The sequence below is a fragment of the Schistosoma haematobium genome, chromosome ZW (genome assembly GCF_000699445.3).
Source record: "Schistosoma haematobium chromosome ZW, whole genome shotgun sequence".
Taxonomy (NCBI): domain Eukaryota; kingdom Metazoa; phylum Platyhelminthes; class Trematoda; order Strigeidida; family Schistosomatidae; genus Schistosoma; species Schistosoma haematobium.
The window spans coordinates 26,192,720-26,211,919 of NC_067195.1; the positions used below are offsets into that span (position 1 = coordinate 26,192,720).

Sequence of the window (19,200 nt, forward strand, 5' to 3'; positions counted from 1 at the left end):
TAACTGGATACCTAGTAACTCTTACTAGTCATTGACACTTTTACAGCTCCATTGGCTTCCAGTTTAAGGTTCTTCTCTTTTATGTTCCATATCAACTGATACATGTCGCATTCCATTCTTTCTGTTATTTCATAGTCATTTATTGTTACTAGCAATAGTAGGTTTCTGTTCAGTCGTGTGCTAGTACTTGAGCTAGGATACATTCGTTGCATAAAAATACTCCACATTATAGTTTGATGGCCGTGATTTATTCGCTTGAGTTATCAGAATCGCTCTCGCGACTACAAAGTCGGATAATTCACTCAATCATTTTGTATCTCGTAGTTTTATTTCATATTTGTCGTGAAACACTCACTACCCTTTATGAGACTGTCGATTTTAATTGCATGAGGACAACTGAGCTAACGTATTTTAATGAATTAACCCCTAAAGACTTCATTTAATCGACCACCAAAAATTATAAGTGAAGTGCCTAGAACTATGTTTATTACAAGAAAATTACGTATATGGCTGAGCTAGGGCTATCACACTCATTTTCATATCAATTTTCTGTGGTCACAATCTTAAGACCATACCTGTAATCATCAGTTTACATGCTCAAACTAACTTGAACTCGACTAAGGATCTGAGTTGTATAATAGTAATTGTACCTTTTTTATTCAAGCGATTAGTTGTGGCTTTCCGCCGCCTCATGTATTTACTTTTAAATCCTTCGTTTTAGCTCCCGCTTTATCAGATACTGTAAATAAAATTCTCCCAGTTTGTTCGGACTATTCAACAGTGGCTAGATTTATAGGTGGTAAGTTTCTGTTTCATTTCATTGTTGGTTTTATCTTTTCATTCCACATAATCTTGGCCAATGTTAAACACAGGTCTTGTTAAATTGCTTGCTGACAACCCCACTCTATTATTTTTTAGTTTTAATCCCTCTCATTTGGGTAGCCATCTGATATAACCGGTTTTCGCACAAAAGTGAAGTAAAAAGACAGGTACACAAAGCTGTACCTGGTTAGTGGTTCGCAAGCAACCAAACTATTCAACAATGGGCGAGAAATAGCCTTCCAAGCAATATAATCTAACTTTAGCTAATACTTATAATAGCACTGGGATATTATTACACATTATTTTTGTTTACGAATTATTGTGTCGATAATGTATGGAAATTTCTGAGAATCATATTTTTTAGTTTATAATCAGTCTTATTTAAATATGTTTTTGTTTGCCAAAGAGAAGTCCACATTCGAATATGGAACGGTCAACCAGGCACTAGCAGGTGCAATGCGCGGTTTACTTAAGGATTATCTTATTCTGTTATGTCAACTTGAATACCAGTATAAAATTGGTCAATTGGGAATAGTTAAACTCCACTTTTTTTTGCAAGTAAGCGATTTTGTGATTAAAATTTAAATGACATTCAAAAGACATTTACACAAAGCGTAAGAAGACGAAAATCAGTCTAGAATCCTAAGAGGTAATGATTTCGAATCCGAAGCTTGGAAATAGACTAGTTAGGAGTGTGGTGAAAATCTTAAAGGTTCATTATGAGGTTGGTGTTCATACACAGGCCTGTTTGTGAGATAGTTACTACTTCTGGTACGATTGGTTCCTGTTGTATCTCTTGCAGACACTTCATAGATATATATTCTCTTCAAAGTTGTCAACATATCGAATTTACTTTACCAACTAAAAATTCAATAAACATAAGATTCGAAATACGCCTTTTATTATAGATTTCTATCATTGAAGTCCCAGTTTAAACTGTTTGGTTTTTAGTTGAGTTAATACCAATCAAAACTCCCCTCTTATCCATATTTTTTCGATGGGCAACCTTTTAGTATCATTATTTTTCATACCATTGTATGTAAAACGAAGACAACCTCAGAGTATTGTGACAAGCCAACACATGATAATTCAATACTAATGCCTTTCATCTTGTTGTATCACTTCATAAACAGACCACCTCCCTACTTTTGCAGCTCACTCTCAACTATCATTGCTCCTGTATGGTTGTCACCGGGATAACATGCATAATATGTTCAGGTTGTGTGACCCAATATTTCAAAATATATGTTGAATGACAATTCCCTTTTTGCCCAGTGACATGTTACTGGACCCTAGGAGTAACTACACAGTGTTGTCAGTCAGTGTGTTCTTCGTGAGTCAAGGATGGTTGAACTGATTACATGCTCTTATTTTACTTACTGTATTTTTGTGAAGGACTTTAATAATGTTCATAAACTTACGTATTCACCCCTAACAAACGGTTCCAGAGAACAGTTTTATCCAGCTCACGCAACCATAAATACAACAATATTCTTCAATGAATACAACTATGATGATGGATCCGAACGAAAATCTATCCATTCTTTATGAAACAGCCTCATGAGTTTCTCACAATCGTCAGAGTTCTATAAAAGCTAATATTTCACGTAAGATTAGAGGGAGAACGCATAATCACATGCCTTATTTATGCTCTTTGTAAGTATATGTGTCACAATTGCGCTCTAAAGCACTAAACATCTTAAAATAATTTGGAATTTGCGCAACAAAAGAAAGTGCAGTTCAATAATTGTTTCAAAATGACTCAGTAAGAGCAGATGGAAACCACCTATCTTCTTCCATTACCCAAAACAATTGACACAGATCATTCGGTTGTTAATAACTCAGCCTTTGTAATATTGTATAAAAGTTATTTAGTGAGAATGGTTGGATTTGTTGGACCGTTAATCACACTCAAGTCCTAATCCTTTTTGTATGTTTGAAAACAATTTATACTTCTGGTAAACCTATCCTGATATTATTGATTTGTTAGTCGGAGTTATGATTTGAATTATTTCTTCCCTATCTTTGCTTTTCTTATCTCCCAGTTTGTCTAATATTAGCTTTTCATATATGAATATCTTATTAAGTAAATATGTAATCAGGCTGTTCGGAATATATTCCGCTGGTATATATAATATTGGTCTTATAAATTTCGCTTTCTCATTGCACCATTTAAATTTATCAAATGGGATAGCTTTCGAAGGTAGCAGGGATGGTTTGTTACCCAAACAACAAACTAACAGATTAATTTATCTTGAAACAAGTCATACGAGTTTATTACTCTCTTAAACACAAGATATATTTGGGTTTGTCGTTGATTTTAAAAATAAATGTGTTACATCTGCAAGGAGTGGCATGGGTTTTTCAATCTGCCAATGTGTTGTGACTTTCTTTTTACGAAAAGTTAAAAAATGTTGGAATATTGAGATGCAAAAAATCCGGGTTACTTAAAGTAAAAACTAGCTATGCCATGTAAACTATCCACTCAATTAAACTTCACTTTTAATAATATTTTTATTTTTATTTATGAAGGAAACAGCTACCGCTTTTAATCAGTTGACTCGCCTTGTTTATAATATAAACACAGGACAGTGTTCTGGTGGTGCAGTGTTATCAGTATTGTATGATTCTCTAAGGTCTGTTTATGGTGTTAAACAATTACATGATTTAATGCTTTATCTCCTGTGTTCTGTAAGTTTGAAAATTTCTTTATTTTGATATTGTTGATACACACATATTGTTTCACTAGGTTTTCTTTTATAGTACTTTTATTAATTTCATTATAGCGATTAATCCAACGTATTCTGAAACATTAGTTTAATACGAAAAACCTATAACTCGGGTTTAACTATGGTGAAACTGAATTAAACCATATTATTTCCCCTTTTAGAACATAAGTGGAAACTGATGTGTTCGGTTTAAGTATCCACTAATTAGTTACTAAATAGTAACCGAGGACAGGTTTAGTCTGTGAGACCCAGTTAATAAAATATGATCTGTGAAACGGAGTGTACAGTATTAAATTGGTTAATACTTAATGCCTGATAAATCCAAATATTACGGTTCTCCAAGTGATTATTTGCGATGTGAATAGCTGCGTAATAACGCTTGTGATAATAAAATTAGATAGTGCATATTCAAACACTATGAGAAGTATCAGTTACATCAAAGTTGCAGATACACCTAGGTGATGAGTGTCACGTAGCATAAAATCTATGTCTAGGGCTTCCTTTCCGTTGCATCTAGGCCATAACATCAAGTAAGAATATCACTTATGCGCTCAGCCTAATCTTCAAACCACTATTGGATCTCATTTGTTATTACAACTCTTCCGTGCTTTGAATACGTAAGTGCCGCCCACTTAATAACTCAACCAACCACCGTTGGATGTTATGGTTAGTCAGATAGTCATTTTGAGCATAAAGCAATTGAAGACAACCAAATTATTTAGTAGGTTAATGGTTACTACCGTACTTTCTAGAGAGCAATATTATCCTGATAACCAAAACAATTTATTTGATAATTCGAAGTGTTTTAGTATCTCAGGTATATTATCCGTAATTTACGTAACCAGTTTATAATATCTAAACGATGAGTGTATTGTTTCTGGATCTTTCTTATGTCTTAGTGACGTTTTCCCAACAACTATGTTAAAACTCCACGTAACCATCAACGAAACACTTATTAGTTGCAAGTTTCCTGTACTCGTTTGAGGATTATGGTGCGTACACCAGCTATGGTTAAGAAACGCGAATATACAAAACGGATACTTTTATCAACTAATACCGATTCTTAATATCACTGTTTGTTATAATAAAGTCAATTTCCTTCAATTTCGACAGACCACTAAATAAAGTCGGCCGGTTAGTGGAAAAGCACTTTAGTTTTATTTTTTCATAAGACCTTTACTATGTATAAGCTAAAAAAATGTATGATACACGAAAGCAATAAGAGTATGATACGTAAAATATCAAAGATCATTAACATCAAGATGTATACACTTCATAAGAAAAGTGAATTCAAGTGCACAATTTTCAGATGGTATATAGTTAAACCAGTTAAATACTGACCGATTAAGGTGTTAGTCAGTTTGTAGATTGATCTTTTTTTGTAATAGAATTAAATCTCCGACATCCTTTTCTTATTAAAACACACGTCAATTTTATTGCACTTAACTTTACTACTGGACGTTTCTTGCTACGTCTGCACTACGAATTTTATCTGGTTAATATATCAATGCATTCGTTGTTACAATTAAATGTATCATTCCTATTTCGCGTTTTGTTGTATGTTTTCCATCTTGTGTGCTCCAGCTTTCCTAAATTATTTTCCTGTGATTTATTTTATATCAGGCTACCGTACCTTTTTTTAAAATTCTTCAAAAATGGATATATCGGGGTGTAATTTCTGACCCATATAAAGAGGTTAGTCAGTCAGTCAATAATCCTTTGTCAAGAATATGTCGAATATATTATGCGCATCATATTTAAAAAAGTTTCTACTCTTTTTTTCCAGCATAAAAATAATGTCTTAAGGTTTTGAATAATTGTTGATTTAGCATTTACACTTTGCCAACATCTTTGAACTCAGAATACATTTTATTGGATATTTTCTTCGCATTTTGGACTCACTAACTCATATTCTCTCACATAAACTGATAACTCACCAGTAGCCCTGTGTAATTTGTCTTATATGTGCAACAAATTACTCCCAGGCTCAGTCTCTTGAGTACGATGAGCAAACAACTTTTGCACTATCGGGTAAACAAAAGAGCAATCTTGTTCATAAGAACAAAGAGAACGAAAGAGGACTACTGCATACAAATATATTTGAGATGTCCTTTAAGGTAGGCCAGAAATATACTGACAAAGTAAATATTGTGGTTCGAGTTTTAATAACGTCATAAATATGCTAATCCAATTGAGCAATTAAAAACAAGATGTGAACGACAGATTGTATTAACATAAACTTACAAACTGAGAATTGAGATCACGTAAACATTGATACCGAATAATATAAATTCATATTTCGTGGTTTATCAGCTGCTTACGATCACATATTTATTGAAAGTTTACCTTGAGGCTAAATATAATGTCAAACAATTGACGAAAAACGAAAAGAATTAGAATGACAAAGGCTATTAATAATAATTATATATATAAGATAGATTGTGTGATAATTTTAGAGATTATGAAGAGCTTTCATAGAATTATTGGAATTAAAGATTGATAAGTTGGGTTACGTAGTAATTAAACAGTATTTGAGGCAGATAGAGACGAATACATTATCAAAGTAATATCCATTTTAAATTATTCCACGAGATTTATCATCGACTCAGAAAGACGTGACAGATGCAGATCTTGGTGGGAATTTTTTCTCGGAGTTGGATGGTTTGGTCGTGGATCTTTCATCGTTCTTCTGAACGACATCACTAGCGCAAACTTTAAGTGGAAGTGATGTGTTCAAATTTCTTCACGTGTGTTGTATCGGAGAATCTTGCTTTACCCTTTGTGTATATTGAGATCTACTGCTGCTGCTACACTGGTCGTCTTCTCCTGCATTTGTTGTTGCGATTGAGATAGGAGGGCCAGATCATCTGCGAAGTCTAGGTCGTCCAGATGCATCCTAGATGTTCACTGTATCCCGTGTTTCCCTTCAGATGTTGACGTCTTCGTGATCCAGTCGATCACTAGAAGAAAGAGAAAGGGTGAGAGTAAACAAACTTGCCTGACACCGGTCTGCACTTCGAACGAGTCCGTCAGCTGTCCTCCATGCGCGATTTCGCAGTTTAATCCATGATAAGAACTCTGTATAATATTGACTATCTTCTCAGGCACGCCGTAGTGTCGAAGAAGCCTCCATAGTGTTGTCCTGTCCATGGTATCAAATACTTTCTCGTAGTCAATGAAGTTGGTGTGGAGTAATGAATTCCATTCAATTGATTGTTCCACAATGATCCGTAGTGTTGCGATTTGGTCTGTACACGATCTAGCCTTACGGAATCCAGGCTGTTGGTCTCGAAGTTGGGCGTTTATGGAGTCCTTCATTATGTTTAGCAATATCCTGTTGAAGACTTCCTGGTATCGAGAGAAGAGTGATGCCCCTGTAGTTATCACAGTTTCTGAGATCACCTTTCTTTGGTATCTTGATCAGGTGTCCTTCTTTCCAGTTTGTTAGTACTTGTTCTTCATCCCAAATCTTGCTGAAGAGAATATGGAGTGTCTTTTCAGTTACTGCCACATCTGCTTTTAGTGCTTCCGCTGGAATGTTGTCTGGTCCTGCTGCTTTGCCACTCTTGATTTGTCTGATGGCCATGCTGATCTCTTCAATTGTTGGTGGGCCAACATTGATTGGGAGGTCCGTGGGTGCTGCTTCGATGTTGGGTGGGTTCAGTGGAGTTGGTCGATTCAAGCGTTCTTTGAAGTGTTCTACCCACCTGTTTCGTTGTTCATCAATGTTGGTGATTACTTGCCTTCCTTGCTTTTCACTGGTCGTTCTGGTTTACGATAATTTCCAGAGAGTTTCTTTGTTGTGTCATAAAATTGTCTCATGTTTCCTTCTTTTACAGCCTTTCCCACCGTCATTGCAAGATCTTCCATATATTTACGTTTTTTGGTTCTGATGCTCCTCTTCATTTGCTTGTTTACTTCTGTGTATTCAGCTTGTGCCTCGGCTTTTTCTGCTCTTGTTCGTCCTTTCTTGAATCTTATCCAGTGTATCAACAGTTATCCATCCTTTGTGGTGGTGCTTCTTGTGGCCCAGAATCTCATGACATGTTGAAGTGATTGGTCCTTTTTTCCTTTTCCAGTTGCTGTCCATAGTAGTTCCCTCTCCATTGAGTAGATCATGAAAGGACTGGAACTTATTGCTGAGGGCTATTCTGAATTGGTTGAGTTTGTCAGTATCCCGAAGGAAAGCCGTATTAAACTTTTGTGGTGTTGTCCACTGCTTCTTAAGTTTCCATTTCCATCTTGGCGACCAGCAAGAGATGATCTGATGCCATATCAGCTCCATCATTCTCCTGAACTTTTTGTTGATGCAGACATGGTCGATTTGGTTCTGTGTAGTGTGATCTGGTGAAGTCCATGTGGTTTTGTGTATGCGTTTGTGTGGGAATATAGTGCCACCTATGACCAGTTTATTAAAGGCACATAGGTTTGCAAATCTCTCACCATTTTTGTTCCTTTCTCCTAGTCCATGTCGTCTCATGATGTCTTCATATCCGCTGTTGTCCATTCCGACCTTGGCATTTAGATATCCCATCAGAATTGTTAAGTTCTTTGTTGGGCACTTCTCGACGATAGAACTGATCCTTAACATCTTCATTGTAGTCGTTGGTAGGCGCATAGCATTGGATGACGCTCATTGAAATGCCCTCTTTCTTTGTTTTGAAGGAGGCTTTGATGATCCTTGGTCCATGAGATTCCCATCCTATAAGCGCATTTTGCGCTTGTTTGGACAGCGTCAATGCAACTCCTTGTGTATGTGGTGCATTTTCTTCTTCATGGCCGGAGTATAACAGAAGCTCTCCTGAAGTTGTTGTCCAACTTGCGTCCAATGTGTTTCACTAATCCCAAGTACCTCTAGGTTGTATCTTCTCATTTCTGCAGCAATTTGGAAGGCTCTCCCGGTGTCCCACATTGTACGAACATTCCATGTACCTAAACAAATGGTCGCTCTGGTTGTCAGAAGGGGCATCGGCCTCGTGGCTTCCGAACGAACTCGGCTTTCACCATGAAGCATCATAATTCTTCTAAATGAAGACCTTCTAACTCCCAGGGCAGAGTTAAAATGGTTTGAATTATTTTTTCTGGTAAGCGTTTTTTTAGCGAGTTAGTTTTCTACGGGATGGGGACGCTAAGCCCATGCCCAACCCTCCTCCTTTATTCGGGTTTGGGACCGGCAGTAGCCCCCGGAGGGGCTCCAAGCGAAGTTCACCTACTTTATAGTCTTGATGAATAACTGCTCATTACTTTCCAGTTTTATATAGGACTAACAATATCGTGTAGAAGTACCATAAGTAATTGTTTTAACGAATTTGCCAGTCAAAAATTCATTTAATTTTGTGGATTTAGTTTTTCATTTCAGCTGGATCTATGCCGAATTTTTATGATCCTGATAAAGCATCTCCAAATAATCTTCATTCAGCTTCATTCCAGTTTGACCGTTTTACACAGAATTATGTGGACTGGGCATTCTTTTGGGAGTGTCATTATTCTCTTGTACCAATAAACTTACCAAGTTTTCTTGAACCTAATGCTTCGAAAATTCTTAGTACGGGCAAGTATTTGAATGTTGTACAGCAATGCGGTGAGTTTTCTTAAAGTAGCCTTTCGTGTGTATAACAAATTTCTTTGTTTATAGTTGTAGTAACTCTCGTAGTCAAGTCTTTCATAAGTTATAAGGAAGAAAAACGTGACTGATGTGTGAAGTTTCTATTTTTAAAATATTAGTAGTCCTAATTCTGTTTTTTAATTTAGCACATTTCATCTCATATTTTTGGATCAGTTAACAACGATGGTTCAAAAGTAAATTTTGTTTCTGTGTCATTGAGATTTTTGGTCGTATGTTAGAACTCACAGTTACTACTTGCTGATGATAGCCAACGAAGACAAAATTCACATTTATTGTTTCTTAGTTAGTCAATCGTATGGGATGTACTGGTGCTTCTTAAATCTATTGTAGATTTTTAGTCAGATTTCAGCGTTACAATTTTTCATGAGTGGAATCTGATTATCGTTGAAGTTCACTGTGTTTTTTGGTTAGCATTCAGTGATTTAGTGGTAGGTAGCTATGAATCAGGAAGTCCTCTAGATAATATTACCTCCAGTTGAGCACAAAAAATACTTGCTTTTTTAACTAGTGTCAGTTTTTATATGCACACAAAATTCTAGGCTGGAAATTCAGAGAGCAGGTAGTCGTAATACATCTTGTATTGTATGTATGTATATGGAGAAAATACCTGTTTAATGCATATCTTGTATATCAGTCAGCTACAACGTAAGACCGGGCACATATTTGCATCGGTTCAAGTTGCCATACCTCATTAGCACAACAAGATGAACACCAAATTCATAGAAGTAGTTAATTCAGTGGTGGTAATATATAAAAGAAAGATTGCATATGAGGACATAGTACAGAAAGAAAGAATCTTGCATATAGCATTACGTTGACACAACCGCTCGCAAACTATCAGTGAGACTCGTTGTTCGATTTACCTTGAATCAGAATATTATAAATAATCAGCATGTGCAAAGTCGTGTTTAATCAGGTTAGCAAATCTCTTGTTCGTCCGATTTATACGATGGTTCGGATCGCAGATTAACTCATGTTTCCAAGAGACACAGGCATGGTATATCGCCAATTTAACTTTGTAAGCTTACATTGTGAATGAGTGACACTGTTTCAACTGTAGTTAAGTACCAGTGTAGTTACAGTCTCTCTACTCTTATATAAATTACGAATACACCACTGTATAGCGAAAAATCATCTTAAAAACGTTAGTGTCCTATGGACCTTTTTTCAACTGTACAAATATTAAAATAAATTTTCCTGTTTTAACAACTCATTTGTGTATGACAATCGCCTAATGTGATTCACACGCTTTTTCAAGAGGCTAACAACCTGTTACGAAGCTAACTGTTACAAAATTCACGAGGGATCATCACAGTAATCCATATTTCGTCCTCTTTGCCTGTTCTTTCAGAGAAACAAAAGGCGGTTACATTAGATTTCATATATCAAATGTATTATCAAATAAGTTCCATAGATGCTACGTAAATTGGTTGTAGACTATTATTGGGGAAAATAAACAGCACCTTATTACTGTGGGTAAAACTTTTTTATGCCTGTTTCAATATTGCACATTTTTGCTTAGAGTTCTTTATTTTAATCAAACATATAAAATTGAATAAAATAATTACTGCTATTTCAAATCACCTAACCGTTGGCTATTCATGGATTTAAAAATAACCTACAGGTTAATATTTTCAGCCATATATTGGTCCACACATAACTGACATTTAATTAGTTAATTGATTGTCAAAATGCTCTCTGTTGAATCTTGATTTGAGGGTTCAACAATAACTTTGTTTGTGGTAGATTTGGAAGTCACACATCACGTTTCGTTTACAGTTAAGGAGTATGTGCTACTGAATGATCCAATAATATGATGAATAAAACTGCCCTTATATGGAGAAATGCTTCAACAGAATCTATTCTGGAGGCTAAAATTGTTCATAAAGAGTATTATCAATATAAATATATTGAACAAAACGGCCGTCTATTGCTTCCAGGTTTTCAGTGTTGGTCTAATACTGATCGGTTTATGATTTAAACAAATAAATGAGTTGAAAAGGATAATAGGAATGACGAACTGCTTTCCGAGTTACCAGATCCTCCGTGACATGTATTTATACGAAAATTGTTTTCCAATACTGTCACAGAGGAGATGATGAATTGGGTGTATTTCTTTTGACATCAGATAGTTCACTACTATTAACCACTATGTTAACTGCATATTGTAACCAAAATTGTAATATGTAATTGTTTTCTCTTTCTTGTTATAACTTGTTGTCGATTACTCAAAATTTTAACTTACTATTTCTTAGCCGATCGTTATGAGCTTCCTACGTGTGAAGAACTTGTTTATAATAAAGAGCATTCAGTGTTTCTTGATAAAATTGACCAAGCTCATCTGTACGCAAGCAGTTTATTATTGAAATTGATGCTGCAACAAAAGGATTTAAAAGAACACCTAAAGTAATTCTATCATATTTACATTTAGTAAATTGTCATAATAATTTTCTCCAGAAAAACTAGCATATGTTTTAACTAAGATGATTACGAAAATACGTGTACTTTACATAATAATTGGTCAATACATTTCCTAGTTCATTTTGCTAGTTTCAGTGAATTGATATGTTTAAGTATACTGCTTCATTGCGATTAGTGGTACCTGTCCTCACTTCCAGCTAGAATCCATTCAAAGGTTACATATTGTAAATAAGAACCCTAGAGATTCATTTTGGAAGTCATTTTGTTTGAAATGGTGAGTTTTATGTACACTGATGACTTCTGGGACTCATTTAGGAACGAATATTCTTTCAATGATGAATTTGTTCTCAAGCTTATGTTTTAGGAAATAGACTAATGAAGTGAAGAAGCATTTCCCTCCAATTTCCCATTATAACCCTATAGTAAAATATTTATTCTCCTATAACAGTAAAACCAATGCCAAAATATCTATGAAAATGACGATTAATGATTTCGGAAGTAAATATAGGCAATCGAATGAACAGGGCAATTATAACTTTCAAAGGCATTTTGTAACTTGCAGGTTCACGCATGTAATTACAAAATGGACAAATTATACAGTAGCGGGTAATAGAATTTAAAGAGACTTTTATCAGTTAGAATAATAACAAAAGTTATGTAACGAAATAAAGACGAACATCAGTAAGTCATGTATAAACAACGGATATCATAATGGCCGGAATTTAGAAATAAAAGGAGAAAGGGAGTTATAATAGAAATATTAATAATAAGAAATAACTAATTCCTTAGTTACATTTTTAGAATATTAAATAAAAATACTTCCACCTGTGTACTGCGAATTGTTATTTTAGTGAATAACGCTTTAAGAATTAGTTGTTATTGAAAAAACCCTACTTTCTTTAGAAATTTCCGTAACCCCTATGTGTGGAGAGCCGCTCTTAATAGTAGTATTTGACTGATTCCTTGTGATTATATATGTTTCTATACCTGCATACCCTTATTCCAAATCAGATTGAATAATCCTCTACTATTTTCATGAATGCTTTCATCCTAACAAATGAAAATTTATTAATGTTTAAAACTGTTAGCTTGCTGCTACAAATGAAAATGCATTATAGTAAGTAAAACGACAAATACCTTCTTTAAAATAACTTCATATTTATTTGTATTGCAGATCTGTTAAGCGTTTCTTTCTGTTGGATCAAGGTGATTTTATTGTTCATTTTATGGATGCCGCTGCAGCAGAATTACGTAAAAATAGCGAAAGTAAAAATGAATATTAATATTATTATTCACAAATGTGTTAATCATAATTATTTGCGTATTGTGTTCAAATACTATTGCATACTATTGAGATGTACATTTTAAAGTTGTTTGAACAAATTGTATTGTTTTAATGTGCTTGTGCTTGGGATAATGCTAGCTGAGACATGATATCGACGTCTTTTATAATTGGAAAAGAGCGAGTTTTTGTCACATACCTTTCATGTATTAATCTTTTTTTTTCCAGTTATTTCTCAACTACGTTTAAATTCTTTATTGGAATTGGCACTTCGTACTAGCACTGCTAATAGTGATCCATTCAAAGATAATTTATCGTAAGTAAAATTCGCTACTGAAAATGTTTTACATCGAAAAATCGTTGTTATTTATTGCTATATTGTATTTAAATGATAGTTTAGTTTTACTATCTAATCAGCTTTAATAAACCAAACTTGTGCTGTTTCATGATTTTCAAAATACGTTTATTACTTTCTCTGTTTATTTGTCATTTAGCGTTGTGATATTTCAATTTGATTTAATCTCTCAAATTTTAATGGTTCTACGAGCTGGATCAGAAGACGAACCGGGTAATCTAAGTTTTCACACCCTATCATTTCGTTATTTTTTTCTATTACCCTACAATATAATAGTTTCGGTTATTTAACTATCCGGAAAATAATTACAGGATTCTATTACTTAATTTTTCCATTTATATGGGTGGTTTTTCACCTTTTATAGCTTTTACACCGACGAATGGTCGTGCAATAAAAATTTACTACGCTTGGTAGCTTCAATTTATCAACAACACGCTAATAGGAATCATTATCATTTAAGATGGTAGTGAATACCACATTTCTTTTACGAGTGTATATTTTAACCCTGATTAGTTAGCTGAGCACACCTAACATATCCCTTCTGATTTATTTTGAAATTATGGTGTACCAAGAATTTAAATTGACTATATTTTCAAGTTCAACCGTATCCTATCTAGCCATTTAAGTGGATGTCTGCAAATAAACCAACATTAAAAATGCATTCAGTGTATATAAAATAGCATACGTTAGTTTGTTATTTTTAACATTAGGTCTAACCCCATTGCTTTTTTTGCGGAATTAATTAATGTCTCTTACCCAGTGACTTGTTGCATTAGTTTTTCTCTGGTTATTGGCTTCGTATGTGTATAAACAATTCTTTAGCTAATGACACACTAACAACAATATTGTCTAACAAACCATTTCAAAATTGTTTAAAGAGTAACCCCTAGGTAGTTTGGAGTAATTTGTTTTCACTCAAGTAATCAATGTAGAAGCTTAATCGCAAATGATGAAAACTATTTCATTACAAGCAAAGTATATATTTTTAACGTAAATCCTTCGAAAGCTATTCGCTGTTGATCTCCCGTAATGTATATGAACTCTGAAGCCTGTGCAACTCACAATTTACTTTATTATTGTTAATCTGGTGATGCCCTTACTATCGGGACATTTGTGGGTTCCTAACAATATTCAGGAACACAGATTGTCACATGTTTTAAACAAATTTCTCAATTAATTGAATAGTGCGAAAAGGACAGTGTTCGAACTTCAAACTACCATCAGTTGTCTTCCAATGTTAACTTCAATTTAAAATTGTTATTTACTCCATCAAAATCAGTTGTGGTAGACCAATTTTGAGATTGCTGACAATTCAAATGCAATTATTATGTTCTCTCAAAGATCAGTATGATCATATAGAGTGTAGCAGGACGTTTAAAATTTTAGGTATCGTCTCGCTACATATTGTTCACCGCCTCTTCTGTGTGACAACAGATAACTCAGAGTCAGTATTTTTAAAGTGAATTAATAATATTCGTAATAAACATACTTTTTTAATGTTATTTATTTGTGACTTAGACAACGTCTTACCGATCGAGGATAAAAATCTTTCAGGACTAGAGGCTTTCTGTTTGGATTATAGAGTTGGCTGGCCTATTGATTTAGTGCTCAATCGTCAAGTAATGGATCGCTATCAAATGCTTTTCCGTCATCTTTTATACTGCAAACATGTTGAGAGATTACTATGCAAGTAAGAAATACTATGTTAGCACCTTTTCTTTCATTTTGTTTACCACCTGTAAACAAATTATTTAAGCCGAATTAGGAATACATGCTTACCGCGGAAAATTCCACTAATCTCTGAACTATGAAAATTATGACCGTGAGTTTTAAACACATTTAGAAACCAGCAACCAAATACCGGTTTGTGTACACCGCTTTAATCCACATTACCGTGTGAAGGCTAACTACGTCGCTTGGATCGCTGAACTGGAAAGTCAAGTGCATAAGCTACCGCCCAACTGTAATTATAACTTGTGAATGTATCGGATATCACTGATATTGCCCAGGTATTTGTCAAACTCAGCGAAATCAAAAATGGACTATTTCCCTCGCGTAGGCGTTTTAATAATCAAACTGATTTCTACAATAAAGTCTGGGATGTTTAAAAGTTGTCATCCATGGATAGCTGCAAAATCTTGGTTTAATTCACATTTTTACGGATTGTGAATAGTTTAGTGATATGTGTTAGTGAGGAGAAAATGTGATTGGTCATTGAGTTTGGACAAACAGGCAATTCTCCTACTAACTACTAAATATGTGTTTTTCTTTCCTATTATTGATTTAGACTCGGGACTCACTGAGTGTATCTATTTGTAATTGTTGAATAAAATATCATTTAGTGTTAATCTGGTTCTCTATTCTGGGTTGCGAATCTTGTATACGATATAACTTGACCAGTCTCATTATCGTATCAACGTATTTGTGCAGCATACGCTGTGAGGAAAATATTTTGGACCATCCGTTATATCAGTTAGAAAGCTGTTTTTGTCATGAATATTCATTTCTAATTAAATGTTGCTGGGGCATTAAGCCTTTGGTATATATTGATTCAAAGCATAATCTTGAAATAAGTTACTGTAAACTATCGTCTAACCTTTTCACTATCATTTCAGCTCATGGATTCTAGGCAAACTTGCTCGTAAATGTGATAACCTTATGACTACCTGGTTTACAACCGCTTTCCTATTGGCCCAACGAATGCTTATTTTTATTCAACATTTCCAATATTACATGTCTGTTGAGATCATTGAACCAGCATGGCACAATTTTTCCAAACGCGTTGACAAAGTATGTTGTTGCCAATTCCTTTATTGTTATATATACACATACATCATTTCCACGTATCCAAGTCGTTAAGCACGCACAAAGGAAATTAACATAGCTATATTCAACAAGAGATAAATGTAAAACACACTACTTACAAATCACAAAATATTAACCTGGGCATACAATGAAGGCAGCTTAACTGTTGAATCATAAAAAATCGTGATAATCGAAAAATTTTGTTTACCATAAATGTGAACGTTAATTCATTTTAACGATTCCATTGGATTTTTCGCACTGAATAAAGATTTTGTTACAGCTAGCCACAAAAACAAGACTTGTATCAAAAAAGTGTTTTGTTGAGGGGAATGGAGCAATCAAACTAGTCAGACAGGAAATATAGCAACACCCTTTAATCTGTATTACTTGTTCTTCACAATTTTTTCAGACTTGATTCATAAATTTTCTGCAAAACGTTGCTACCTAGATGGTGGTATTTCTCAGTTTAAACTTTAGTTAATTTGACACTTGTCTGTAACCTAAATCACCTCCTGCTTACATTTTTATTGTATTATTTACCATAATGAATTTCTAATTTGTTCATTCTTCGGTAGGTATCTAATTTGGACTTACTTTTAGACTCACATCTACATTTTTTGGAAGTATGTATGGATGATTGTTTACTAGCTAGTCCTGATCTATTAAGTTTAGTTGGAAAATTATCTGTAGCCTGTGTAACGTTTGCTAATTTTATCCAACACTTGGCGTTCTCTATAACAGGAGTCAATTTATCATCATCTGGAGATAATGATCAATGTATTGTTTATTTATCGCGGCATAGTAATGATATGGAAAAGCCTTTCCTACACGATCCAACACCGTCATCAAATTTAGGTCGAACAAAGAATGATTTAAAATATGCACCTCGTGAATCTACCACTAGTTCAGTAGAATCTATGATGACAAAGGTAAGTAGTCGATTGATCTTTCATTACCTGACAATTTTTGTGTTTTATTGTTGTAAGACAGAAATGAAGTAATCAGTCCTTTTTATAGATCATCCAAGTAGTTGCAAACATCAATTCGAGTGTGATATTCTTCATATATTTACATATTTCTTGAAAGTTCTGACACCATTGAAGCAGCTGCTTTGTCATGTTCAAAGCATATTCGGTTTATGTATGTTGAACTATATGTGTTTGCTTTGGCATTTATTTTCTGCGTTACTTGTACAAAACTTTTAGACAAATAGATATATTATCGCAGAACATTGAAATTATGTGCATATTTACAAGTCGCCACGCATGTTTTTGGAACTATTCACATTCATGTGTAATACATAGTTATCTGAATATATGGCAATAATGAACTACTGTTGTCTTAATGAATGGTCTCAGATCCAGACAAGATTACTTAAATCGTAACACTTCTTAAACTTCAAGTAATAGTATCATTCTTAGTATATAGGCAAATGCGAGTTGTAATTCACACTAAAATTGCTTTATTCTGCATAATTTTAATACATAAATGTTCAATTTAAAACAGCTAAATTTATGTACATTCAACATCATGACTGGAAACTGTAAATTTGGAAAATATTCTGATTGCAACGAGTGCTTTTGCTGCATAATATTCACTGACACAATGTCCATCAGTAAGTATATAGTAATTTCATTCCCCTATAATTTTAGGTTACTAGAGAAGAGTTTGGTAGAATGAGTTTGTCAGATGATATGGCTAAAACGGTTACAAACTTTGATACAAATTTCAACAGAATGTTAGTTGAACTGCTTGAAAAGATCAAACAATATGCTAAGCATCACAGTAAACTGTTAAGTCTAGTATCAAGGTTAGTTAATTCTTCTTATATATTACTACTCTGATTTTCGTCTTCTGCAATTGCATATTTTATGTTCTTTCACTACATAGTATCCCTTGAAAACTAGTTTATTCGGATCTTCTCTGACCAACTTAAGAATTACAAGAGAGCAGTGTAAATTCCAATAAATTCGAATAACAAACACAGTAGTAAAAACACTAGTTTATATAGGATTCGCATAGGGATCTTTTAGCATCTCCTTGATTCGTTTGGCAGCAATGATTGTTTGAAAATAAATCTGTCGTATTCCGAATAGAGCTTGACGAATGTAACATTCAGAACTTTATCCTGCTAACACCAACAATCGCACTTGATGTTTTATTCGTATGCGGTAGTAAAACCCCCCAAACAACGTGTTGGTAGTAGTGAAACGTAAACCTTTATACATGGAAATTCCAAACACATCATAAGTACTCATGTAAACTTGCAAAACGTTCTAAGGGTATTCATCAATTTTCTCCATTTGATGACTTTTATATTGGTTAGTATATCTCTGTTGCTTGACTGTTAGTGATTACGTATATACATCGATATAGTTGCACATATCAAAGAATTTTTATTTGTTTTGTGATTTAAAATGTCTAACATTATCTAATAACCTGTTATAATTTATTTTCTGGTCTGACAGTGATACATTTCTCCTTCTTGTACAGACTCGATTTCAATGAATTTTACACTGAATTTGCTATGCAGTATGATCAGAGCGAGCGATCTTCTGAATCACCTGGTGATCATGAACCGTCTCTTGATAAAGATACCCTTGTCGAACACAAATCAGTACCACAAACAAACTCGGAATCCGACAATGAGGATTATATATAATATAGAATTTGTATTTTCAGTTTCTTTGGATAAATTATTTTCTATGTATTCCACTTCTAACGGTTCTTGATATTAAACTTTCGTATTTTTAGTGTTATTAATCTTAATTCCAAATTCACCATATCATTTTTGTTTACTGATCACATTCACGTAAACATTATGCCGTATATGTTTCTTCTTAGTACGATACATCACCGATAATCCAGGTGGTGCTAAATAACATTCGCTAGACATGTGCATTTTAAACCCATTCATCGCAAAAAATATTAGTGAAGTAGACAAAATGGGGCAACTAGATCTATTTGTTCCCATTGGGATTAACACCTACGGCAAATATCCAACTGTTTTCTAATAGGCAATACGTGTCCTTTGTTTATAACAATTTTCCATTTTCTTCGTGCAGCGACTTGAACAAACAAGAAATTATCAATCTCAAAAAGTACACCATTTGCATTATTATCGTTTTGGATAAATTAGGATGACTATGAGAGGTTTTAA

The 19,200-nt window shown here is 34.1% G+C and overlaps 1 protein-coding gene across 3 annotated transcripts in view; it reads left to right on the forward strand.

Annotated features, from left to right (window-relative positions):
• The window catches only part of TUBGCP2_1 (Gamma-tubulin complex component 2), a 31,719-nt gene extending 12,802 nt beyond the window's left edge, over positions 1-18,917 (forward strand). Inside the window, exons 8-21 of one of the 3 annotated variants that reach the window (XM_012945265.2) lie at positions 722-799; positions 1,229-1,380; positions 3,355-3,513; positions 5,175-5,246; positions 8,898-9,132; positions 11,433-11,583; positions 12,773-12,864; positions 13,109-13,196; positions 13,375-13,448; positions 14,754-14,925; positions 15,851-16,025; positions 16,616-16,969; positions 17,693-17,850; positions 18,534-18,917. In XM_012945265.2, coding sequence (XP_012800719.2) covers positions 722-799; positions 1,229-1,380; positions 3,355-3,513; positions 5,175-5,246; positions 8,898-9,132; positions 11,433-11,583; positions 12,773-12,864; positions 13,109-13,196; positions 13,375-13,448; positions 14,754-14,925; positions 15,851-16,025; positions 16,616-16,969; positions 17,693-17,850; positions 18,534-18,702 — 2,129 coding nt within the window. In that variant the 3' untranslated portion in view covers positions 18,703-18,917. Of the gene's footprint in view, positions 1-721; positions 800-1,228; positions 3,514-5,174; positions 5,247-8,897; positions 9,133-11,432; positions 13,197-13,374; positions 13,449-14,753; positions 14,926-15,850; positions 16,970-17,692; positions 17,851-18,508 lie in introns of all 3 variants that reach the window. The other 2 variants (XM_051210844.1, XM_051210843.1) reach the window with 2 other exon arrangements.
• Positions 18,918-19,200: the final 283 nt, after the last annotated feature.